The following is a 27181-nucleotide window of genomic DNA, read 5'->3' on the forward strand; positions in this document are numbered from 1 at the left end:
TAAGTGAACATCTTGTGTTTAAGAAAATTGAAGCTGAACTACATCCTGTTAACCGATAGCACTTAGTGTCAAATTGCAGTTATTTTTCTAGTTGACAGTAACCACTTAACCACTCAGGAGGTCGGGATAGGTATCAAATATGATACAGGTAATCAACTCCCAAAATCAGGTGTGAATGTGTGTTTATGTTCTCTTGAAGAAAAGGTACTTACTGGTGGAAACCTGTGTTGAATTCCATTTGTACTTTCATTCCTGGAAGAATAATAATGCGTCACTAGGTCATACTAAAAAAAAAAGACCAGGACATAGATTCATGGTTGGTAAAGGATGGGTGGAGGAAGGATGAGGAGTGATAAAACAGCTGTGGGGTTTCTGTTGGGGACGACGAGCATGTCCTCGAATTAGACACTGGTGTTTGCACAACCGTGTGAATGTACTGAAAGCCGCTGAATCTGGACACTTTAAAATGGTGACTTTTATAGTCTGTGAATTAAACCTCAAAAAATTAAAAGCAAAAATTAGATATTCCAAAGTTAAAAGTTAAAGACATTTCAGAAGCTCTAAGTGATTATCTAAATGGCTTTGACAGAAAATCAGTTTCTAGGCCATTACAGGACATCTGAGTTTGTGTTAGATAAAGTAAGGAAGCACCCTGTAGTCTGTATTTTATAATTTTTCTGTCATTTTTTGCTGTTTATGCTATATCCTTGAGCTACCAGACAGGTTTTCTTTCTTATTTCTCCCTCCCTCCCTTCCTTCCTTCCTTCTACCTTCCACCTTCCATCGTTCGTTCCTTCCTTCCTTTCTTTTTTTTTCTTTTTAAGATTTTATTTATTTATTTATTTGACAGAAAGAGAGAGAGCACAAGCAGGGAGTGCGGCAGGGGGAGCGGCAGGCAGAGCAGGCGAGGGAGAAGCAGGCTCCCTGCTCGGCATGGAGCCTGATGTGGGACTCGATCCCAGGACGCTGGGATCATGACCTGAGCCAAAGGCAGGCACCTAACTGACTGAGCCACCCAGGCACCTTTCCTTTCTTCCTTCCTTTCAAAGAAGTCAGCCATAGGTCACTCAGTAAGGAGTCTTTGGTTTGATGTACACACAGAATGTTCTTAATTTTAAAAGAAGAATGTTGCTTTAATTTTAAAATACAAAAGTTAGGGGTACCTGGGTGGCTCAGTCAGTTAAGCATCTGCCTTGGGCTCAGGTGGTCCTGGGATCAAGCCCCCACATTGGGGTCCCTGCTCAACAGGGAGTCTGCTTCTCCCTCTCCCTCTGGCCTTCCCCTGCTCATGCTTTCTCTCTCTCAAATAAATAATATTTTAAAATATTTTATTTATTAAATTAAAAAATAAAATATAAAATGTAATGACCAAGTAGTACTGACTCAATTCATAGATAATTGTAAAATGTGTTTGTCTAAATTCTAACCTTGTCTTTTGAATCACTGGATTCGTCTTTGCTTGTGTGGAGCCAGGAGGCCCAAGATTCCTTCAGTTAGAACTAAGTTTCTCCTATACCCACATTCTCAGTTTGGCCTCATATGTCCTATTGGTTGAACTTGTCACTCATTATGGTATAAATTTATTTTTTTGTTCATCCATTTAACAAATATTCGTTGATGCCTGTGTGTTCCGTCACTCTCTCTTGTAGGCACTGGGCATACACTGTGCTGAGCAAGGCACAGCTCCTTTTAGAGCTTTTGTTATAGATGGTGGCCAGTGTTTTTTTTTTCTAAAAACTCACTTATTGATGATAGTTGATGGGTTAGAGCTTTTTGCTGGCTTGTTTTTTTCTTTAGGGGGGAAGAGAAGAAATACTACTCATCCTTTGTATTTTATTTATTCACAGATTTTTTTTTCCCCAGTACTCCTATACGGAATTAAATGCTTATTTCTGTGTTGTTCCCAACACAGGTGATATAAGCCTCTGTTATACTTCTAAAAAGCAGATCTGGCGGGGCGCCTGGGTGGTTCACTGGGTTAAAGCCTCTGCCTTTGGCTCAGGTCATGATCCCAGCGTCCTGGGATCGAGTCCCACATCAGGCTTCATGCCGAGCAGGGAGCCTGCTTCTCCCTCGCCCGCTCTGCCTGCTGCTCCCCCTGCCGCACTCCCTGCTTGTGCTCTCTCTCTTTCTGTCAAATAAATAAATAAATAAAATCTTTTTAAAAAGAAAAAAAAAGAAAGGAAGGAAGGAACGAACGATGGAAGGTGGAAGGTAGAAGGAAGGAAGGAAGGGAGGGAGGGAGAAATAAGAAAGAAAACCTGTCTGGTAGCTCAAGGATATAGCATAAACAGCAAAAAATGACAGAAAAATTGTAAAATACAGACTACAGAGTTGGGCTGTCTGCTCAGCGGGGAGCCTGCTTCCTCATCTCTCTCTCTCTCTTTGCCTACTTGTGATCTCTGTCTGTCAAATAAATAAATAAAATCTAAAAAAGAAACAACAACAACGAGATCTGGTCATGTCATTCCCTTAATTTCCCTTCAGTGACTCTCGGGTTGAAGTTCAGACAAGGCTTACAAGGGTTGTCAGAATCAGTCTTCCATTGAACTTTCAGTTCCTCTAACATGCTCTGTTTTCCTTTTGGTGAGCTTCTATGCATGCTGTTTCGTTTACCTAAAATAGTCTTCTCCCTACCCCTTTACTGTGGCTAACTGCTAATCTCTCAGGGTTTCATCTTAGATAGCACTTTCCATAGTACACTTTACTTGGCCAAACTCCCCAATGCAGTCCGGGGTCCTCCTCCCCTGTACTGCTGGGATACTTTGTATTGTCGTTACCCAAATGCTCACACTGCTTGCCATTGACCATAGCCACCACTGGATAGTGTAGTCTTTTTTTTTTCTCCTTTTGTTTTGTCCCCTAGTTCCTAGTACAGTACAAACTCAAACATGTTTTTCTGTTTCCTCTAATAGCCTATGAAGACCTTGAGTTCAGACTGTGTGTGGTATAGTGTAAGTGCTAAGCACGTTTCAGTGCATCAGTGAGTGAGTGATTGTATTGTTTATTCTTGGAGCATAGCCAAGAGAAAGGCTTGGAACTGCATCTCCCTCCCCCACTCTCTTCATGTTCAGCATCATACAAAGTCTGTGCTCTGCCTCTCTATCTGAGCTGGGTATAAGGGCCATTTATGCTACTTTTCAGAAATTGAATCATACATTGAAAATTCTTAAGTAAATCTGCAAAAGGTATGGTAAAATTCAGCACTCATCTGTAAATAGTAATGGCTTCAGATAGTTTGGAGTTTAAAACATGTTAAAAAACAGTTGTGTAAAGTAGACCTTATGGAGTATGTGTCAAGACAAAGGAGGGTTTTAAAGGAATGAAGATAAATAGGCCTGCGTACTAGACGTTTGGCATCTCCCCTTCATAAAACTGATCTGTGGAAGCCCTGTGGATTGTGAAATCTGTGAGTAAACCCACCAAGTCTGAGCTTCTGGGTTAGACTTCTTGATTTAATAGAATTTGGCTTGTACAACCTTATTAATGTTTTCTCTGAAAACTTACCAGGGATTTTAATTTTAACTTTTTTCTTGAGTTAAAAAAAAAAAAATTGTCCTTAAGTGGAAAAAGAAACAAGTATGCCTGAATGGTAGTGTTTTATTTTGTCTGCCCATTTTTTTCCTTTTATCTGTAAACACGATGACATTTTTATCTTACTTTTCATTAACTGAATATGCTTTATCTGACTTCGTATAATGGACTTTAATCACTTATAGTAACCATCGATGAAAAATGTCATACTATTCTAACTGGAGTTTTTGTTTGTTTGTTTTTCTCTTGTTTGTAGTTGTTGTGGAATTATAAGCTGAATCTAACTACAGACCCCAAATTTGAATCTGTGGCCAGAGAGGTTTGCAAATCTACCATATCAGAGGTAGGTTGTAAAAGATTTTTATGGGTATTTAATGGCTTAGAAGAAAACATTACATCCATTGACCTGGCCAGTCATTAAGGGAGGAATGACTGGACTCAGTTACTTTACTTTTCTTGGAATTCCCATCTGTATTGGCTTAGAGAGAAGCCACAGTGGCGGGGAGTGTAATCAGCCTCCTTTTTGTTAATGTTCACCTACATTTATCTTAGGATGCTGTTGATTCAGACAGATTGAAAATCGGGCTCTGTTGATCCCCAAACAGAGGACACAACTGCTTCTGTCATCAGTGCTCCACTCATACTTTTTGCAGTCTGCTGATGTCTGAAGCTTTTCAGAATGGTCTCCCCAGGAGGCCTGTAAATGTTTCTAAGTTACACAGTGGGTTCAGTTGAACCATAAAGGCATATGCTTCAAATAATAGGAATTGACATTTTAAAAGTTTGTGACAAGAATTGTGTCTATTGTTATAGATGGGTGTTGAGTATAAAAACAAAAATAATTAATGAAAATGTATAGCATTGTACAGATGCTAATTGGGGAAAATTTTCAATTGTCTTGGTTCAGTGTGAACTACAGATAATATAGTTAGTTGTATATACCAGTTTGACTGTCATGTGGTCTATCCAGATTCATCAGAATAATTTCCCTCTTCACTGGCTTATAAAAGACACACACACACACACACACATACACACACACATAACTGGCTTTCTTATAATGTTTATGTAATGATGGTCCTCTTGTAACCTTTTGGGGTGTTGTGGTTTTGTGAATGATTTCAAGTAAAAATGAGAATTCATCCCTTCCTAGAGGGAGATTATACTGAAGTCAGGAAAATTAAATATCAGGAAGAACACAGTTGCCAACAAAATGTTTTACTTTACATCTCCTTCTCTTTCCTATCCTCTTTCTTGCAATTCTGCTTGCAAGGAGAAAAACAGCATCACAAGAATACCTGCAAACTGCAAACCAAACTTTCATTTACTCTCCATTTTTAAAAAATTTTATTTATTTTTTGACAGAGACACAGTGAGAGAACACAAGCTGGGGGAGTGGGAGAGGGAGAACAGGCTTACCATGGAACAGGGAGCCGGACATGGAGCTCCATCCTAGGACCCTGGGATCAGGATCTGAGCTGAAGGCAGACGCCCAGTGACTTAGCCACCCAGGTGCCCCTCTCCATTGCTGAGCCAAATACTGCTGGCTTTCCTTCTGCTTCATGTCAGAAATAGTGATGGCAGCACTGCTCCCCGGCCACTTCACGGTTTACTCCTATTCGTGACATGTTGATGCCTTAATATGGTGTTTCTTGCTGTTAGTCATAGAAATTTTCCTTCTGTTGTATTAAGCTTCTAGCTAATAGAATATTGAAGAAAAGCATCAACTTTTAATTCAAACACTCCCCCCTGTCCTAATTGATGATGAACTGAAATGCAAAGAGGTACTACATCTCTGTGTTTCAGTAGAACCTCAAGTGATTAAAGCTAAATATACATTTATGTTCTCATTGGGGCTCCAATTTAAAATGTGCTCCTGGTTTTTCTTCAGATATGTAAACTATTGATTGCCCAGTATAAGAGCTGTAGTAAGAATGCTTGCACTTCACTAAGTTTTATTAAAACCCAGGCTTCTACTGCTAGCTCTGTGTTCTTTTACAGACTTTTCTTTGTTTGAATTACAAATGCTGAGATTTTTTCAAGCAACTATTCCTCCTTTTACTTGTGAAACTTAACTCTATTTTGCTCAAAATCAAAACAAAAGCCTTTTCCTGGAAATACATTTATTACCCTCTTTCTGGGTGTCTCAAAACAAAAAACAAAAAACCCTCAAGGTTAAGTTGAAAGAGTTGCATTCATCTTGATTGTGGAAGATCTCTGCTGCCTCTTGAAGCCAGAGCAAGACTATTTTCTTAAATTCTCAACTTTGCTTCTTTGAAAAGTAAACACCATTTTCTGTCTTTTTTTTTTTTAAAGATTTTATTTATTTATTTGTCAGAGAGAGAGAGGGAGAGAGAGCGAGCACAGGCAGACAGAGGCAGAGGGAGAAGCAGGCTCCCTGACGAGCAAGGAGCCTGATGTGGGACTCGATCCCAGGACGCCGGGATCATGACCTGAGCCGAAGGCAGCTGCTTAACCAGCTGAGCCACCCAGGCATCCCCCATTTTCTGTCTTGAGTGTTTCACTTGGTTTGGATTTGATACAAGGACTGGACGTAAAGAGACCCAGTGGGCTATAGGATAGTAAGTGTGCATTTTTTTTTGCCTTCTGTATGTATTTAGGATAGGTAGTGTGATAGTAGAGAGTGGTTACTCTTGGTTTCAAAAAGCCAACAAAACATTTTCTTCTTGTTTATATTAAAAATAAACATTTACATTTGGGCCCCTTACTCTTGTAAAAAATATCATTTTTGTTTTTAATCTCTTCAAATGCAGTAGGATTTTTCCAAGCAACTTTCCCTATTTTATAATTCAAGCTTACAACCCATTAAGTAGATTTTACTTTTTTGTGCCTGAATTTCAGCTTTTTTTTGGGGGGGGCTCATTGGCTTCATTTGCACGTGTGGTTTGGGATGCACTTTGCAGGAACCCACACCATGTGGAATTACGCTGTGCTTGATCCAGTAGAACATGTGTCTGAACCACCCAAATTAGACTTACAGTGGCCTCCCCTTTCTCAGACTTCTTCCAGACTGCACTGAGCATCATTTTAAACATGTTTCTGTTCCAGACCACAGTGGTGAAGCTGGGATTCTACTAAGTTCAAAAACACATGTCTAAATCCACAGTTAATTTAGAACATATTAATGTCATGTCGAGAAGTAATATTATGCCTTCCCGCCTGCCTTCTCTCAGCCATTAGGTTTACCTGACACTAATAGTGTGCTGTGTGGCTTGGCTTGGGACGTGCCCCTAGACTTCAGTTCTGCACCTGTTTTCCAGGGCTGTTTACCAGATTAATCTCCTCACTGTCCATTGCATTCTTTGCATGGATAAAGGGACTTCTCAATAGAACCATTCTAAAGCTATAGATGTTAAAAGTTTTTTTTTTTTATTATATCTCAGTAAAGCTGAAATTCTAGAAATTTGTTGCCAAACACATTAATCAGATATTTCCTAGACCCCACAACAATCTGAGTAGGTATGACACTATTTTCTTTATAATGAATGTATGTCTAAGTGCTTTCCTCTTTTTCTCCCAAATATAGATGGGAAATCAATAAGAGAATAGCAGACATTCTCTTTTGTAAAAGTCGTTTGATAGAATAAAACACTTGTGTAGGGGCGCCTGGGTGGCTCAGTGGGTTAAAGCCGCTGCCTCCCGCTCAGGTCATGATCCCAGGGTCCTGGGATCGAGCCCCACATCGGGCTCTCTGCTCAGCGGGGAGCCTGCTTCCCTTCCTTTCTCTCTGCCTGCCTCTCTGCCTACTTGTGATCTGTCTGTCAAATAAATAAATAAAATCTTTAAAAAAAAAAAACCACTTGTGTAAAACAGCCACTTTCTTTGGAACAGATTAAAGAATGTGCTGATGAACCGGTTGGGAAAGGTTACTTGGTTTCCTGCTTGGTGGATCACCGAGGCAACATCACTGAGTATCAGTGTCACCAGTATATCACCAAGATGACAGCCATCATTTTCAGTGATTACCGTCTGATCTGTGGCTTCATGGATGACTGCAAAAATGATATCAACATTCTGAAATGTGGCAGCATTCGGCTTGGAGAAAAGGTATCTACTCTGTTTATACTGGCTTCACCAAAAGGGTCCTATGAACTTGATGAATGAAAAGTTTTGTATACCTGGCATGGGAAAAATTTAGGCTGGAGGTGGCCTTAAAAGTGGAGGTCCAGTCAGTGGCAAGATCTAAGGCTAGTTGACCCGTGAATGCATTTCATCTCTTTATAGTGTTTCAGTACTATATGGGGAAACAGAGGAATTAACATCAGCCCAGAGTAGTAAATACTAAACCAGTTGCTGGTTACCTGTAGCGTTCCCTAGCAGAGCATTTTGTTGTTTTGTGGACAAAGTAGTTGGAGTAGCAGAGACTTGAGTTGTCTAACCTTTCTCTGCGTGTACCTATTTGCTACTATAAAAAATTACTTAGTAAACACATTGGTATAAAAGAAGATTTAAATATTAGAAAAGTTTAAGTTATATGAAGGTACTTCTGGCTTGTGAGAAGTAAGATACTCTATAAATGTGATTTGTTGCTATTTTTATCTTGTAAGAACTAGTTTTAGTAAAGACAAGAAGGAAAATACCTAGTTGACAACTTCTGTCTTAATTATGTTTGGTCTTATTTTTGTTCTTGTGAGTCTGTTGTCCAGAAGGTCACAATGGAGGTTTGGCTAGGTTTATTCTAAATCTGTTGGCTCAGCAAAATGAAAGAAAACTCCTGAGAAGTAACAGATGCTGGGGGAGAGGTGGTCTGAGGCATATGTCTGACCTCAGCTATTAGTTGCCACTGCTCATTAATCTGCTCTTTAGGAAATATGATGGAAAATAAAATTCTTTGTCTCTTTGCCCTCTATTTGTTCGTTACCCCATGATTTGCTGGCTTCTGTCACTGACAGAAGGTAAGGGGCATGGTGTTGGAATATTAGAGCTGCACACACCAGTTCGGGTGATGGTTTTAGTGCTGGTTATTGTCTGCCTATCACCAAATACCCTTCCCTTTATACCAGCACAGGGCTCTGGCCCTTTCACAGGGTACCTATGGGTAAGTCTTGAGAGCACTGGGAACTTGGCATAGAGCTTTTGGCAGCTTAAGAAAGGCCAGTTTTAATAAAGAAGGCAGATTTCTTCCTTCCCAGCAGACTCTAGAAATGGCACAAAAGCACTTAAGCTACCCTAATAATTCAGGAAGCTCTTCTGACTTTAGTTAGGGTGTTAGAGATCATGTCCAATTTTGTATCTCACTCCTTTTAAAAGCTTCACATAAGTGTTCCAAACACCTTTTTTTAGGAATCAGTAATGACACTTCTCCATATTTGTGATTAGTGGTCCACACTGTAGAGTAGACCATTATAGTTCACCTCTTTTTGTAGTAGTTTTTCCCTGTTGACACCAAGATAGTCACTGGTTAGCTTCCCACTAGCAATCTGAATTGTCAGTACAAAACCTGCTTTCAACTGCACGTTTGAGTTACTAAGGTTTAGTGCCAGAAACGATTACAGGAAACAGTAGTACTAGAGCCCGAGAACTGGACAGTGAGGATTGTCTGCCCAGCTTTGTTAAAATAACCAAAAAAAAAAAAAAGTTTCTGTGGATCATCAAAATGCACATTTTTAAAAATTTTTATTTTTTCAGTGTTTCAAGATTTCGTTGTTTATGCACCATGCCCAGTGCTGCATGTAATATGTGCCCTCCTTAATACCCCCCACTAGGCTCACCTACCCTCCCACCCCACAAAATGCACATTTTTGTCATGTTTATCTTATGCTACAGGTGAATTTCTGTTTATACCAGGCCCCTATCCTAGCACAAAGGCTTTCTGTATTTTGGGGACAGTAAGATAGATTCATGCTTGCACTCTTGAAAAAACATGTTCCTTCCTATATAATCCATTCTGGTGCTACAGCCATGTTTAAAAGTGAGGGAGGCATGTCTTCAGCCCTTACTGGCTTTTCTAACTATAGTTTATTTCTCTGAGGCCAGTTATTTAGATACACAGATTATCCTGAAAATTAATGAATCAGCTTCTTGCTTGTTGATTTCAAATTTGGCACTGAAGCTTGCAGACTCCTCTGTGACTGGCTTTGAACGGACTTCTTCCCAAGGTCAGAGGGGAGGGGTAATGGCTAATGTGTTTGTACCCTGCTTCTGGATGAATGTAAAGGAGTCATGGTGTCAAAATTATGATTTTTTTTTCAAAATGTTAATATATGTAGATGTGAGAGCAAAGACTATATATTAATAATTTTTTTTCTAAATAAATACAGTTAAAATGACAGATCTTCAAAAGTAAAAGTGTAAATGATTTACATCATCTGAAGAAAAAGTACAATGTGTGATCCAATACTGGAACTTAATTGTGGACATGTCCCACATTATTACTACTTTTCACTTGGTAATTCTATAATTTTATCATTCCATGCTTTTAACTGGCTACTTTGAATAATTTGGACAGTTTTTTTCTCCTTCTGTAGTGAGAAAGATCACAGAAGACACCAAAAATACTGAACTAGAGAGTGGTTTATAACAGAGATGAAAACTGAGTTCTTCCTTTTTGGGATTAGTGTTATTTTTCTCTGTTCCTTAAACAATAACAACAAAAAAGGACAAGGTTTATGGGGAAGAAAAGATATTACCTATCAAATTGCTAAAAACTGATCAGGACACTTTGTAGTTTTAAGAAAGACATTTCTTTCACCACAGTAGAAGTCCCTTTTAAGTCTATTTATAGGATCATTTGTTATTCCTATGTCAAGCCAATGTATCAGTAACTTAACCTTTTTTAATCTAAGTAATTTTATTTTCCTCTAGGTAGTGTGCCAGTGTGTAGTTTACCTCCTTTGCTTTCATTCTTATTCAGTAATTAGCCATACAGTCTTGTCAAATATTTACATACGTTTCAGTTATATAACTAAAATGAGCTGAACTCAGAGACTTGAGAGAACCGAGAAGAATTCTTGAAGTATATTTATTTGAAAAAATTATCTAAAGTTAGCATGAATGAAAACATCTAATGGAAATGATGGTATGGCCCAGCACCAATATGTGGTGCTACAGTTGCTGTAATTATAATTAAATTTCAGATTCCTTAAGGGACCTCAAGCCACAATGATGCTGCCTTTATTTAAATCCAAGAAGAAGCATGTGGAACCATTAAGAAATATAATAGCCCTAAATAGATATTCTTACTGGTGGCACATTTAAAACAGTTACAGACCCTAAGTATACAGGGAAACACTTAGACTCATTAAGTGGAAATCATGTGGTGCCAGGACTAACGGCTAAATCTGAATCAGGAGTTGACTGTCAGATTATTCTTTTCAACCCCTTTTATATGATTTTTTTTAAAAGAATTTATTTATTTGACAGACAGAGATGACAAGTAGGCAGAGAGGCAGGCAGAGAGAGAAAGTGGGGGAAGCAGGCTCCCTGCTGAGCACAGAGCCCGATGCAGGGCTGGATCCCAGGACCCTGGGATCATGACCTGAGCCGAAGGCAGAGACTTTAAACCACTGAGCCACCCAGGGTGCCCCTCAATCCCTTTTATACGATTAAGACTTACTGCTAGCAGCCGTCCAAGTGAGTTTTCATGGGCTGCTAAACCTTGGTGTAGGATATTTTGTTGTTTTATAAACTAATTCATGTTTATAATAATCTTTTGTATACCATAAACAGTAAGTGCCTGATATGTTTCTGTCGAAATGTTACCATGTTTGTTTTTCCTTTGGAAAGTGGAAATGCATAGGCCTTGCTTAAGTGGGCCATAGTCAGACATACTTGAGTGTCGCTCAAAAATTAGGAAGAAAAATTAAGCCTTATTCTGGATTTCTGGAGTTTGTGTTGACTCTTCTCTCTGACCTTTTTTGTCACTTTGTCCCTCAGAGTTTGTTTATCTTGTTCACAATTGCCCTCCAAAAAATCTTTTTGGTCCTCTCAGGTTTTTAATGCAGTAAATAGAATCATACAACTAGTGTTCAAGGTTCAGGTGCAGATAGAGGACGGGGGCATGAGAATCTGCTCGTAGAGTGTGCTTCCTGATCTTTTTTGGGTCAGCACACCTTTTGAAAATTTAATGAAAGCAGTGAGCCCTCCTTAGGAAAAATGTATAATACCCGCATACAAATTTTAGGAGTTTTCTAGAACCCCAAGGTCTAGAAAAATAAATAATGGACTGTTAGCTAGGCACCTTACCTTCCGCAACCCAAGACGAGTTGGTAACCTCCTTTAGGCCTGTGTTGACTCCTCTGCGCAAGAGATACCACAGCTCTCACCCCTTTCCACAGGTATCAGAGGAGAGAACTTGGACATTTTCGTGGAAATACTTAGAAATTAATGTGCTACCAAACAAAATGCATTATAACAAAGCTTAGGGGAAAAACTACATACAATTTTTGTTATTGTTGAATTTTTGCTTCAAGTAGATGTTTCCCTGCCTGGTTTTGGGACTGTTTTTATTACCTACCGATGATTTCATAGGCACAGTATTTTACCAAAACAAGATGGTGTGTGTGTAAATAAGAGATCGCATATACTTCCGGCTGCTTTGGTTAGCTGTATTTATAGTTACAGCTTTCAAGTGTTTAAAGCATGTCTTCTGAGTAGAGCAGATTGGGACTCTTGAGTAGAAATATTTAGGGGAAATTTCTCATATTTTGAGTGAATGAATGCTTGTGGTTGCTATGGGGCTGATGCAATGTACAATTAAAGATAATTGGATGGTTTCAGGAAAGCTCTCAAACTCAGTTTGTATAAAAGGTGGTAATCTCATTAAATCGTATTAAGATGAATCTAACACATCAAAGGGAGTATTATGCTATAAATCATACATATAGGGGTCTTTGTGGACAGCATAGAGTAGAAAAACGAGAAAGACGTCTCTGTAACATCTTTTCTCAATGGATTTTGTGGCGGGTTTGTTTTGTTTTGTTTTTTCACATGACTAGAAGCATTATTGGGGAAATACCTCTCACCCTTTGAGGTCAATTTACAGAGATTTCTGCAGTGTTAATTCAGTATCGATATGAACCATGATCAGAGCATTAGGCCGATGTAAATTCTTAGAATTTTTCTGACGTTTTAAACGTAAAGAATTCAGGTTTCTATTTCTAATGCTAACTAAACTCTACTTAAATCTCCCAGGACCTCTCTTTCCATTTGTTGCATGCGAGTGTCTGCTCTCAAGGAGAGTGTTGAGGGCATTTTCTGTAACTGCCACAGTGTGGTTGGTTCCCACCTCCTTTCTCAGCAGAGTACCAATGAGCCAACTATATATTGAATTGAGGTGGTGGTGGTGGGTTTTTTTTAAGCAAATGATGTGTAATTGAAACTCCTGTGGTGAGAGTTTTACAGTATTACTACCCTTGCGGTTTTAGGGTGCACATTCACAAGGCGAGGTGGTGTCCTGTCTGGAAAGGGGCCTGGTGAAAGCAGCAGAAGAGCGGGACCCCAAGATCCAAGTCTCTGAACTCTGCAAGAAAGCCATTCTGCGGGTGGCTGAGCTGTCCTCAGATGACTTTCATCTAGACCGGCATTTATATTTTGCTTGCCGAGATGATCGGGAGCGTTTTTGTGAAAACGTGAGTCAGCTCAGAAGCTCTTCTTCCCCTTTAAATGTTTTTAATACCCTAGTGCAAAGTGAAATAAGCCAGCACACTCTCCGATGTAGATAAGGCAGTGAAATGGAAGGCGGAATTGTTCCCAGGATAACAGAGAACGATGTTAGATGTTCAGCCTTGATGATAGAACATCTAGTTAACAGTTGGCTTCCGACAGTCTCCACACATTATTTTTTCTACTTTGTCTCACTTCTCAATTTTAGATCTTGGAAGTCTGTGTTATATATATACACTGGAATCCCATTTTACTGGGGAATCCTACTCGCACCTATTCCATGGCTAAAACTGCCGAATTGCATGCTACATCTTTTTGGCTAAGATGAACAAAACAGCAGGTGACTAACTTATAAAACTAAGTCCTTGATTACTATCTCCAGACCTTACAGAAGACTTGCTAACGCTTATCTCCATGCTTAGAACAAATAGCTGAGACTAACTTGCGTATACTCCCACCCTCTGCTCTTGAATTATTAGCAGCTTTAACTGTCAGAGCCACTGATTATGAGTTTTATGGACTCCAGCATAAAGTCGTAAGAAAAGACTCACAGACACTTCTCTTGGTTCCCTAAGTAACAGTGTATCCGAGAACAAATGACAATAGCCAAGCATCATGGGAAGATTTTTTTATCTGTCTGCAATACTGTTTTCTTCCAAAGGTTACTAAATGTTGTAAATGGCTGAGCCATTTGTTCAAAGGCACTGACATTTATAATAATTTAAAGAAAGTTCTTTATAGGATTGTGGATAGTGCCCCGTCTGACTACTTAGCCAATTGTCGTCATCCACATGATCATGTCTGTGTTCATCTTACAGACGCAAGCTGGTGAAGGCAGAGTGTACAAATGCCTCTTTAACCATAAGTTTGAAGAATCCATGAGTGAGAAGGTAAGTATTACTTTGAAACAAACCAATATTTTATTCATTTCTTTAAAGTTTTCTTAAATCCTCTCAAACAACAGTCTTATAAATTCGTATCAGAGTATGAAATGGCTGATAAAGCTTACCCTTTTCAGAGGCAAGACATTTGGCTCTTAGTAGAGAACCAAAGCATATTTCGCTTAAGCCAAGAAAATGAAGCTTTGTAATATCTGGACATTGGGAAGCCCATTGGGAATCAACTTGGGGAGTAAAATTGGAGAATTGTGTATCATAGTCACACTAAAGCCAGCCCTTCATACTCAGGAAGCTCAGGCTAACCAAACCAATGTGCTTTACAGGTAATTACCTGTTTAATTTTTCAGCAGCTCTTTCATCAAGCATTCTCATTACTATTAGTCCTCTGTCCCTGGATGAATGCAAGAATCCTTTATGACTTTTAAAAAGAAAATTATTCTTGGTTTTGCTCTCCTGCCATTTGCTTTCCCGTACATCTGAAGAAGTGTTTCAGTTGTTTATATCATTTACTATTGAATAATTCTATTTTAAAAGCACAGAATGTAGCAGCATAACATAATGTTATGTCAGCTGCCACTTTGATTTGTGTGAACTTGACTTGAGGGACACTGTGGAAAAGGAAGAGAGCTTGGTGAAGTCACTGTATTAGAGCCCACCAAGGACTCGTGTGTGTAGGACAGCTGCTCTGCTACTGCAGCAACCACCAGCGACTCAGGGTAGGATTCCAGGCCTTCCCCATCCGTGCATCCCTGCCTCCACACTAGTGTCGCACACTTGGATTTGAGGCTAACCAAATTTAAAGGTAGGCGTTTTGATGACAGCTGCAGTTGTTGACATGTACTTGGCCATGAGTCTCTGCTGGCCCTAGAGGTCCCTGTGAACAGCAGAGCCACCTGAGTGGTCTTACAACTCTGTTGTTGCACTCTTTATTCAGTGTCGAGAAGCACTGACGACTCGCCAAAAGCTTATTGCCCAGGATTATAAAGTCAGTTATTCGTTGGCCAAATCCTGTAAGAGTGACCTGAAGAAATACCGGTGTAATGTGGAAAACCTTCCACGGTCCCGGGAAGCCAGGCTCTCCTACCTTCTCATGTGTTTGGAGTCAGCCGTGCATAGAGGTAAGAGTTCATTTCTCTTTATCTTTTTCAGTCCTTTTTGGATTCACATCCTAAAGCCTCTTGTACCTGTAAATGTTATTTTCTTCCTGCATTTGCTGTTTTGAGCACACCTGTGCCTTGCAACTCAGAAACCTTTCTTTGTAAGCATAACTCCAAGAACTGAAGGCTTGGTGTCCCGAAGCCTTTTTGAAGGCTCTTTCTTTTAGCTCAACAATCTCCAATTTTTTTTTCTATGTCTTTATTTGAGAGAGGGAGAGTGGGCGAGAGAGAGACAGAGAAAAGGAGCAGGGGAAGAAGCCAAGAGAGAAGCAGACTCCCTGCTGAGCAGGAAGCCCAACATGGGGCTCAGTCCTGGGACTTCAGGATCATGACCTGAGGTGAAGGCAGACACTCAATTGACTGAGCCACTCAGGTGCCCCCCCCCCCCCGCTTTTAAAGAAGGTATATTTCTCAAATCCAGTGATTTTAATTTTTTAAAATGCATAGTCAACATTTTAAGGAGCGTCAGGGTAGCATAATGATTTAACATACAAGCTTTGGGTCAGAGAGACATAGCTTTAATCATCAAATTAACTGGCTGGGTGGCCATTGTTTACATTTCTTAATCTCTCCCCAAACTCGTTTTTCTTATCTATAAATCAAAACTAATATTTATGGTGAGGATTTATGTATTTGTTTATGAAAATTAAATGAGGTTTTTTGGAATAGCACTTAGCATTCAATAAATGATAGGTACTATTATTGTTATAACACTAATGATATTAAGAAACTAGAAATTTTGGGGGCACCTGGGTGGCTCAGTGGCTTAAAGCCTCTGCCTTTGGCTCAGGTCATGATCCCAGAGTGCTGGGATCGAGCCCCACTTCGGGCTCTCTGCCCAGCAGGGAGCCTGCTCCCCTCCCCCCACCTGCCTCTCTGCCTACTTGTGATCTCTGTCTATCAGATAAATAAATAAAATCTTAAAAAATAAAAAAAAGAAACTAGAAATTTTTGAGTCCGCAGGTCAGCCCCTGACAAAAGAGCCGAGACGGCTGTATAGATGACCGGCTGTATAGATGACCGGCTGTATAGATGACCGGGGCTGGCTTTTGTAATATTGGCTACAAGCTGTGAAGATGAAATGTCTCGGGACCTTAAAACTCTGAGCTTTTGATGAATTTTTTTTTTCCATACCTGGATAGTGGGGAAAAACTCCTAACCTTGAAAGCAGTGGAGTAGCACCAAGGGACAGTGCATGGTCTTGAACTGAATATCAAACAAAGGATGTTATGGAGACAATTGGAGAATGTTGATTATGGTCTGGGTATTAGATAAAACGGTCCTAAAATGAAAGGTAGAATTTATTGACTTACAAAAGAATATTATAAAATAGTATACATAATACCATCTAATCTGGGTGTTTAAAAAAATGTTCTTAAACTGTAAATTAACAAGAAAAGAACGACTCAGTAAATACATGGCCAAAGGCTACATGCAGATAATTCAGAAAAGTTACACAGATTGCTAATGTTAAAAAGACTGACCTTATTAAGTGTTGATAAGGGTATGGAAGAACTGGACTATTGAACACTACTCATGGGAACTTAAAAGTAGTACAACCATTTTGGAAAATAGTTTGCCAGTTTCTTAAAAGTTAAATATATTAACTACCATATGACTCAGCCGTATTTACCTAAGATATACAAAAGCATATATGCATATAAACTCTTATACATGAATACCCAGAAGAGCTTTACTTGTAATAGCCCCAAACTGGAAATGATCCAAATGCCATCAACAGTTGAAGGGATAAGCACATGGCAGTATATCCACATAATGGAATCATATTACTTGGCAATAAAAAGGAATGAGTTGATAATACATGGATGAATTTAAAAATAGTTATGCTGAGTGGAAGAAGTTAGACCAAAAAAGTGCATACTCTATGACTGTGTCTATATCAACTTCTGAAAAGTGGAAACTGGTAAACTAATCTGTAGTCACAGAAAGCAGCTCATTTTTCCTGTAGGAGGAGTCTGGGATAGAGAGGGAGGGAGAGAGTCTCAAGGACCACGAGAAACTTCTGAAGTTAATGGATATGTTCAATATCTCGATTGTGGTGATGGCTTCAACAACTTACACATATGTCAAACCTCTTCAGTTATATGCTTTGAAAATATAGCCTATTTTATGTTAATTATACCTTGGTAAAGTTGGGTTTGTTGTTGTTGTTGTTGTTGTTGTTGTTAATTTTCTTAAGTTTTCCCAGTTGGCATTTTTTGCTCGAGGAAGGAGGCTGGGGTGGCTATAGTGAATGGTTGAAATGTGGTCATTTTCACAGGCTTTAATTCTGTAGGCCATTAGGGATTATTCTTGTCTTTCGTTGTGACCCCATAATTATCTTATTGATAAGACTCCCATTGGCAAAGCATTTGCAGTTTTAGTTTAGTAGTATAAAATCTATATAATGCAGAACACTGTCAAGATAAACCCTAGTCTCTGGAGTCTTAAACTCATTTTATGCCAATGAAGCTCTTTCTGTAGTCTGAGCTTTTCAGTCTAGATGATGGCATGACTGGTATATTATATTCTAGAGGAGAACGTGTGCTTTTCTGTGCAGTGATACCTGATCATAATGCTCACCATCCATAATGTTGTGACTTCGCTCCTAACTTAGGGCGCCAGGTGAGCAGCGAGTGCCAGGGGGAGATGTTAGATTACCGGCGCATGTTGATGGAAGACTTTTCTTTGAGCCCTGAGATCATCCTGAGCTGTCGGGGGGAGATTGAACACCACTGTTCTGGATTACATCGAAAAGGGCGAACTCTGCATTGTCTGATGAAAGTAGTTCGTGGGGAAAAAGGGAACCTTGGAATGAACTGCCAGCAGGCGGTAAGGAAAAATTTTCTACTGCCCTTTTGTATGTTACGTTCTGTCAGGTGAGGAGGCTCTTTCTGACACTGTCCCAGCTTCCTTTATCTGGATCATTTGTGACATCACATGAACATCGGGTACTAAGAACCAGACACAGAATATTGTTCAGGCATATCTTAATAAGAACGTGGAATTTGATTACAGAGGAGAAGTTTGGTTCATAAACAATAAATGGGGCTATATACGTAAAGAAATAGATGAAATGCATTGTCTGCTGCAGTTTTTAAAGGAGAGGGTAGCTTGCCAGATGGAATTTCTAAATTCAGAACCAAGGCAAAACCAGGTTCTGGTAAATCAGAAAACGTCCTCCACCAAAAGAGGATTTGCCTGTCTCTATAGGTTCGATTGAGTTGAAGCTGAGAGAGAGCAGTAACAATTGAAATTTTCTAAGAGTTTGTTTTTATTACCGATATGTAACATACCATGAATTCCTGGCCTGCAGGATCAAGAGAGCATGTCATTTTCAAAAACCACACCATTTTTCTTGTTAGTAAGGCAACTGTGCATGGAAGGACCCTTCTTTCTCTGTCCCAAACTACCGTCAGTTCTATAAAGATATTTGGAAAAAACTAGTGTACTTCTTGAGAAGAGAAAGTTAATTCTTTATTTCCTTTTTTTTTTTTTTTAAAGATAAAATTATTCTTGCTCCAGAGTTCACAAACAGTTGAATAACTACAGATCAGGGATATAATATAAAGTTAATAAAATACTATAGATGCAATGCATCTGTTTCATTACCATAGTCCATATTTATTACTTTTTACTAATAAGAGTCTTTGAACAGTCTCAGTACCAGATGCAACAGTGGTACCCTGTACAGTCTATCCCATACATCCCTTAGAATGCACAAAAGGTAGCATTTAGTTTTGTATCCTACAGTAGGGAATTGAGGCTCTTTACCCAGTGAAAGTTTAGAAAACCACAATTCAGTTGGTCTTTTTGTTGGCATTTTTATTAAAAATCGAGTATTTTAGAAAATCAGAATTTACAGTCTGAAACAAAATTCTCATAGAATTTTGATGTAGAGTAAAATTTCATCTTAGCTCCGTTTACTCACCCTGACCCAGAGTAGACAGTAAATTGTACATCTTATGATGGAAAAAATAGAAAAATATATAAAGTCTTCTCCAAAATCCCAAACCCAGCTAGAAGGAGGGCTTCTGGAATCTGCTGTGGCTTCAGTTGGCACAGTGTATTTCTTTAGGAGCAGTCCTTGCTGGTGATTGTCCTAGGAAACCTCTACAACAATGTGTGTGCCTGGGCCTCAGACCAAGTATGTATTAAAATAGCCCATATTTGCATCTCATTCTTAATGCAGCATGTAAAAGAGAGGGAGGTGGTCAGGAATAAAACTGTCTTTTTACTGAGGCTACACTCGTACCAAGGTGTACAGAAAAAAAGAAGAGAAATTGGTTTAACTTTATTTCACGGCATCTACCTCCAGGGCTTTTTACAATTTAGTTTGTTAGAAAGAACTAGTGAGTCAGCTTGAAAGATAAATACGGATGCCCGTCTCATCCTTTGTGCCTAGAAGAAAAGTGGTTCCAAACCTAGAGGATAGTCTCAAATAATGAAGTATTTGGTTTTACCCACATCAAGTTTAGCCAAGTGGGAAATAAACACTGTATTTCGATTATAATGGACCCATGATTTTTAGTCTTTGCTCACCCATATTGAAGGAGTAAATGATCCGAAGGGAGAATATTTTCCTCAGTCGTCTTCTCCTACGTTATCCATCCTCAATCAAGTGGAAGAGTTTTTTGAAATAATATATTTTGAGTAGGTTTCTTTCTCTCATTTTCAAAGTTCTCTTCCTTGATAGAGTAAGCTTCCTTGCGTGTCTATGGTTGGCCTCTAATTTTCCCCGTTTCCTGCTTGGTGATGCTTTGACTCAGTGATCTCTCAACAAGTAGTAAACTGTGAAACATGTGGATACTTTTTATCTTAATGAGTAGACACTTTTCCAAATGTACGATAATCATGAACTTACTAAATTCTCTTCAGTTATGGGTGAGCACTTCTGGGCCCAGTTTCTCCCTGGCCAAAGACGACTGTGCAGTGTATTCTTAGACTAATTGTTTCTCAGAAGCATTTCCCCGGGTTTTTCCTAAGCAGTCAGGGGCTGGAATGATTATATAGTCATGTAGCAATTCATGTTCTTAGTGTTTATTTCCTACACTGCTGTCCCTGGATTCCAGAGTGGCAATGATCCCTTGAGCTGTTAGCCCGTTAGCGTCTGTAGGGCTTTCATTGTCTCCCTTTAGGTGCTGCAGTCTGGTGCACTCATTGTGAATTCTCAAGGTTCGCCTGTCACTTGTAGATATTTAACTGATACACTTCTTGCAGAGACTTCCAGATTCCCATGATACTTACGACTTCCCTCAGAAGAAAATGTAAATATTTTGGTCTTTGTCAACAACCATCGTTACTAAATCTGGTAGTAATCTTTCTATCAACTAACCACAGCATTTTGTAGCTTCTCCAAATTGCTATCAAGAATTGGTATAAATAACTTCCATCCCAGAATACTGGAAATCTTTTCTATTTCTCTCTTCTTGATTGTTGATTTTAGGGTAGAGAGAATTGGGATTTTCTTTTGTCATTTCCTTTTGATGTGTGTTCTCATCAGTGTGTGATGGGCTCATTGCTTTCATATGAGCCCCTGTGGGATTATATCAGTCACATGAATGAGGATCAGAGAAGGCTCTCCTCCAGAGGCTACATCTGTGACATGAAAAGGGTTCCAGTTCTTTAACTTGGAAAAAAAGGAACCCAAACCAGAAGGATTATAGTTTCCAAATTTGCTTTCTGTTATTTAAGATTCCCACCCCAAAACATCATCTGCTATCCATCTGTACTAATAATGGTCTTTTACATACATAGAATGCTTTGCTGTTTATACAACCTTCTCCTATATATTACTCTTTCTTAAAATCCTGTTCAGTTCAAGAAACTGCAACTAGAGGTTAATCATGCCGGTGCTCTCAGAGCTAATGTCTGGCAGAGCCAGAACTATTAATAGAACTCAGGGGGCCGCCTGGATGGCTCAGTTGGTTAAGTGGCTTCCTTCAGCTCAGGTCATGATCCCTGGGTCCTGGGATCGAGCCCATATCCAGCTCCCTGCTCAGTGGGGAGCCTGCTGCTCCCTCTTCCTCTGCAGCCCCCCTGCTTGTACTCTCTCTCAAATAAATAAATAAAATCTTAAAAACAAACAAATAAACAAACAAACAAAAAACTCAGGTCTTCTGATCTTAATATAGAGCTTTTTCCTCTGTGCCCCAACTGCTGTCTCCTCAAAGACAGGAAAAAAGAAGTAGAGGCACGTCTTCTCATGCTTTCACTTTATTCCATAACGAAGAATGGACCAGGCAGAAAAGTAAATGTTAAAGAAAATACCCTGATTTTCAACTGCATAATGACAAGTATTTTTTGGGATATGTTTAACAAGCAAGCTGTGGTTTACCTCTTAGTTGTATAAAAAATAATTTAGGAAAAATGGGAGTTATAAGTATTGTATTCTTGTTTTTTGCAATTGATATTTCTTGCAAGTTAAATGAAATCTCTCCTCTGTTTTTAATAACATAGAGCGTGCTTATTTTAATGCCAGTGAATTGGCAGCAAGATTCAAATTCTAGATTCTTATGACCAAATTAGGTATCTGACTAGAAATGTCTTCTATTTACCCTTCTCCACTCAATTCTGGCTTGGCCATGAGTGTCAAATGTAGCAATCTGATTTAACATTAACGAGCAGGCAGCCAGGAAGGAAAAGGCAGACTTTCTATTGCAAAGACCTTTTGCATTGCAAATGCCCAGGGATAATTCAGACAGGTAGGCAAGCAATCCTCCCCATGGCTAATACAGAAAAACTTGCACTCGAGACAGAGAAACCAGTTGGAAAGTATTTGGGACGAGCTCTTGAGCTTAGCCGGTGACAAGTGTAATACCTTGTTAAAAGTCCACTGTGACGTACCAGACCTAGTAACTGTGTGAAGAAATGACATTGCTCTTCCCTGATGTGTAAGTGACTTTCTTCTTTCTTAATTTTTTTTTTTAATCCAGCTGCAAACACTGATTCAGGAGACTGACCCTGGCGCAGATTACCGCATTGATAGAGCTCTGAATGAAGCTTGTGAATCTGTGATACAGACAGCCTGCAAACACATAAGATCGGGAGACCCAATGTAGGTTATCTTATTTGGGGTATTTTATTTGGCAGTGTATTATTGAGAACATTCCTTTAAATGATTTTTGGATGGTTTTAACATCTTAACTAAAATTGTGTTAAACAGAAACACATAGCAACTTTTGTTAAAACCAGTATTGGAATTGAGACTTCAGCTCTGCCTCGTGCATGATGTAGATACTAGACCCAGCATTGTGATGATGTTTATTGACTGTGACTGAGTGTGTATGGGCCTGTACCTTAGGTCACTGAATAATTCTGTTTAATGATCAAATAAACAAAGAGAGAAACACCCAGGATAAAATGATACATACTTTGTCTCTATACTTTCATCATGTTTGTATAGTGACTTGTTACATATATTGTGTAATTGATAATTGTTAGAAATTCATTTATTATAGTTGAAATAATGTGATTGTGTTGTGGTTGGAGGACATAATCATGGACAAAGTGAATTCCGAAGTTGCATCCAGGAAAGCTATAAAATGCTATAATACAGTATTTGAATCTCATGTAGTAGTTTTATTCCATATGATGCGAAAGCAGCTCTTAAAACCAGGTTGCAAGTAAAGAACAGGTTTCCCACTCTGCAGAAACCTTTGTAGCCCACAGTCAGCAGTACCCAGCAAGAGAATGAATACAGTTGATGTTTGTCATCACACTGCTGTGCATATACTCCTGCTGTTCAGGCTGTGGCAGGGGATTAAAAAAAGATATCCTTCTTTAAAGCTTTTGTGCAGTTGGAGGAGATAGACAAACACAGTGAAGACTAATTAAGAGTATTTACCAATATAAAAATAATTGCATCAAGCATGAGGGGTCAGGGGTGAGGGAGGGAAGTGGGGAGAACTGCTACAGGTGAAAATCATTTGAAGATACTATCAATCAAATGCAGTGTGTGTACCTTTTCTGGGTCGTGGTTTGAACATATAGAAAAGCACCAAATAATTGCAAAATAATTTGAAAACTAAGGATATTACATAACATTAAGGATTTTTAAAATTAATTTCTTCTGGTGGATTATGGTATTATGTCCTTGTAGAGAAACATGCTCAAGAATTTATGAAGAAAATGATATGGTATCTGTGATTTTCTTCAAAATATCAGCAAGGGGGAGTGTGTAGAATTAAAACAAACTTGGCTATAGGTTGATAAAGCTATGGGAAGGGAAAGTGGCTCTTAGGATACTTTACTTTTGTGTGTGTTGGAAAATTTTCCTAATAAACAGTTACAGCAACTGCATACTGATCTTATGCAAGCCGAGTCCCAGGTTCCGAGTGGCCCTGAAGTTGAGAGAAGGCATAGTCACTATCAGACTAAGTCAATTTGAGTTATTCTCAGAGAAGTAAATCCCTAACTGCCCTCAAAAATAGCTCAAGGGCTTTTTCTACAGACCAAGGAAATAGTGGTGTGAGAGTTCCAATCCTGTTCTTAAAATTTCATCCCTGTTTTATGCCCAGGATCCTCTCGTGCCTAATGGAACACTTATACACAGAGAAAATGGTGGAAGATTGTGAGCACCGTCTATTAGAACTGCAGTATTTCATCTCTCGAGATTGGAAGTGAGTATTTTGAAGCCAAAGTCAAGTGTAAGCCTCATCCTGTTCTCCGTTTAGTCAGGATCCTTTTTTCTGGTTTGAAATAATTAGTAAGAATATGTTTTGCTTAAGTTCTGGGGTGCCGACATGTTCCAGTCCTCTGAAGAATAATATCTTTCGTCTTGCTTTCAGAATAGTATCTAAAAGCTGAGGCAGCCCTTGCAGGTCTGCCCCATGTGCCCCATTCACTACGACTTTGGAAATCAGAGTCAGATGTTTCTGATACCACAGACATCCATCCTCAAAGAACTTGGGCATCTGTGGGGCAGCGGAAGCATCTTCAGATAGGTCTCTAAACAGATAATAGTGCATTTTAATTTTTATTGATTTGTACTAGATATGGGAATTTACTTTTATTTCTCTATTCAAAGTTGTTGAATTTTCTATCTTAAGAAGCTCTTATCAGTGAGTGACAACTTGATTCTCTAATTCTCTTCTTTTCTCATACTGTTATCCAAAAAAAAGGTGGGGGCGGGGTCAGCTAGGAGAAGAATTTATATTACAGTCAGAATCAGCATAACTTAATGGCCTCACTGCCTTCCTCTTTACATGTTCTAGTTTCTCTTCCACCTGAAGAGTAGCTGGTACAGAGCCACTTGGGAAGCTGGCTGTCCCTCCTGTTCCCATGGGAGCTCAGCTGCTTCCTGACTCAGTTTTAGCCAGTATCTTTAGTCTTCTGGTGATTGAATATGTTACCCACATACTTCAGTGAAAAGAAATGATTCAGAAGATTCAGTGTATTTTTTTTAAGATTTTATTTATTTATTTTTATTTTGAGAGAGAGAGCGCACATGGGCAGAGGGAGGGACAGAGAGAGAGGGAGAAAAATCTCACGCAGACTCCACGCTGAGCACAGAGCCCAACGTGGGGCTCGATCTCATGACCCTGAGGTCATGACTTAATCTGAAACTGAGAGTTGGACACTCAACCGACTGAGCCTCCCAGGCACCCCAGATTCAATGTATTTTATTTCTGTTCCCTCAGATTAGCTCTGGAAAGGACTACAGAAAACTGTGTGGGTATTTCTCTGTACTTTCTCAGGCCAGCTAAACCAAAATAACAAGGTTTACTGAGGTTATTGCTCTAATCAAAATCATCTTAATTCCTCTTCTGTAACTCCTTCACCTATGATCACAAATTGCTTCATAGGCTTAAAAGCTACTCATTAAGTGTTAGCGTTTCTCCTCCCATTCAGTAGCTGTCCCCCAAAGTTGACATTATGATGTAGATAGAATTAAGCATCCATTGGTCTGATCTGGAGAAACAGCAAGCTCATTGCCTTAATCCATTGTCTCCAGAGTTCAAAGTTAAATGTCATGTTTTTTAAAGTTAATAAGCATATTCAAGTAAACTAAAAATAGAATTTGCTTACCTGGCATGGGAAGAAGAAAAGAAACAGTTTGACTAGAAGGCAAGTCGAGTTGGGGGATTCTCTTTATCTTGCCATTTCCTAATCTAATTGAATCTTGTATATCAGGTAGGATTGAATTTCATTCATGCTTTGAGAAACCTTATTGAGTGAAGAGTTGTGAATCGCCTGGTGACAGCTCCAGGCCTCATTGTCTCACTTCAGCCAGGGCATGTTAGTGCTAAGTCCGCTGTAATGTGCATCTTATGTAGCCAACATGGCCTCCTTGAGGTAGAACTTAAGCTTCTGCACCAAGGTCCCCAGACTTCTACCAGTTGACCACTATGTGTTCCTGAAGAACAAAATTCAGGAATATCTTTTAACTCTTACCCTTATAGGCTGGACCCTGTCTTATACCGCAAGTGCCAGGGAGATGCATCTCGTCTTTGCCACACCCATGGTTGGAATGAAACCAGTGAACTTATGCCTCCCGGAGCTGTGTTTTCTTGCTTGTATAGACACGCCTACCGCACTGAGGAACAGGGCAGGAGGGTATGCACCCAATATTGACTTCATTTCTTCTTATCCGCCATTTGTTTTTGAATTAGTTTGCTGTATATTGTTCTGATGTCTGCCGTCGTCGGAAACTTGATCAGTGTATGTGGCAGGGAAGGACTGCTGCCCTTCTAGGAACTTCATTCAGTGAGTGCTCAGAGTTGCTTCACCAGCTTTCCATCTGATTTTATGTTTTCAACAAAGTATTTCAACAAAATGTCAGCAGACGTTTCCAGTTTTTTCTTTAATTACTAAAATCTAAATGACAAAGAGACAACTAAATATTGCTGCCCTAACTTCATTTAGCTTTAAAGATCCATTAGAAACTCTTCACCAGGATACAGATGGTTTTTAGGCTTGTTCCGAGCTAGGTAAATTTGAATTCAATGTTCCTGACCCAGGTGTGTGTTCTCTTCTGAACAGAAGCTGGCATTCTACTCTACATTTATAGAGTAGTAGCAGATTAGTTTTCCTAAACAAAAAACTTAAATCCAGTTCACTTTTTATCCATGTACTCTGAGAAAAGGATGTTGTTTCATTCAGTATATTAGAAAACGTTGAATCTAAGGTCTCCTTCCTAGAGGTGTGGGTTTGTAGAAGCCTCCTAGAAGATTTAATCCTCACTCTGGAAGAGATTTGGGTTATAAAGTTCGTATAAGTAACTATAACATTATTAGTTTCCTAACGACAGATTTCCTTTATGTATTGTCTTTTTGTTTTGGTTCTGGTACTTTTAAAGCATTTTGCTTATTCTTTCTCATATAGCTGTCTCGGGAGTGCCGAGCTGAGGTCCAGAGGATCCTACACCAACGTGCCATGGATGTTAAGCTGGATCCTGCCCTCCAGGATAAGTGCCTGATTGATCTGGGGAAATGGTGCAGTGAGAAAACAGAGACCGGACAGGTAACTGACATAGCTATACCTGTTTATCTTATAATAATAATAATAATAATAATAATGACATTCATGATGAACACTTTACATAGAGTACAAATGCTATAAAATGTATCTCTATTTTTGTTACATAATTCAGTATCTTCTTCATAAGAAATCCTAAGGAAAATTTTCCCTTTGTTCTCTTTATCAGGAATAATTATACTTTTCCAAAGCAGTTGTTTTGTTTATATATTATGGTTACTATATTTTGTAAATGATTTTCCCTCTTTGTGTTGCCTGTTAAAAAACCTGGCTCCAAAGTTATGGCTTGCCTGTAGCAAGTATGTAAGATTTTGTGGTAGGCATTTTGTGTACCAAGCTTACTGCTAGCTCCATCCCACACTTTTTTTTTTTTAACCATACTTTCTTTTCCTTTTTTTTTTTTTAATTTGTTTTAAAGTTATTTTATATTGCTTTTTTTTTTTTCTTTTCTCACCTTTATAAGGTACATTAAAGTCCTTTTGAGGGAAG

At 39.1% G+C, this 27181-nt stretch overlaps 1 protein-coding gene across 1 annotated transcript in view; it reads left to right on the top strand.

Annotated features, from left to right (window-relative positions):
- The window catches only part of GLG1 (golgi glycoprotein 1), a 159939-nt gene that overhangs the window by 110280 nt on the left and 22478 nt on the right, over positions 1–27181 (top strand). Inside the window, exons 3-12 of the mRNA XM_047709814.1 lie at positions 3791–3877; positions 7387–7602; positions 12921–13124; positions 13977–14048; positions 14992–15175; positions 17832–18046; positions 22150–22271; positions 23734–23835; positions 25618–25771; positions 26540–26677. Of these exons, the coding sequence (XP_047565770.1) occupies positions 3791–3877; positions 7387–7602; positions 12921–13124; positions 13977–14048; positions 14992–15175; positions 17832–18046; positions 22150–22271; positions 23734–23835; positions 25618–25771; positions 26540–26677 (1494 nt within the window). The remainder of the gene's footprint in view (positions 1–3790; positions 3878–7386; positions 7603–12920; positions 13125–13976; positions 14049–14991; positions 15176–17831; positions 18047–22149; positions 22272–23733; positions 23836–25617; positions 25772–26539; positions 26678–27181) is intronic.

This window comes from Lutra lutra, chromosome 17, assembly GCF_902655055.1.
Source record: "Lutra lutra chromosome 17, mLutLut1.2, whole genome shotgun sequence".
NCBI classification, from domain to species: domain Eukaryota; kingdom Metazoa; phylum Chordata; class Mammalia; order Carnivora; family Mustelidae; genus Lutra; species Lutra lutra.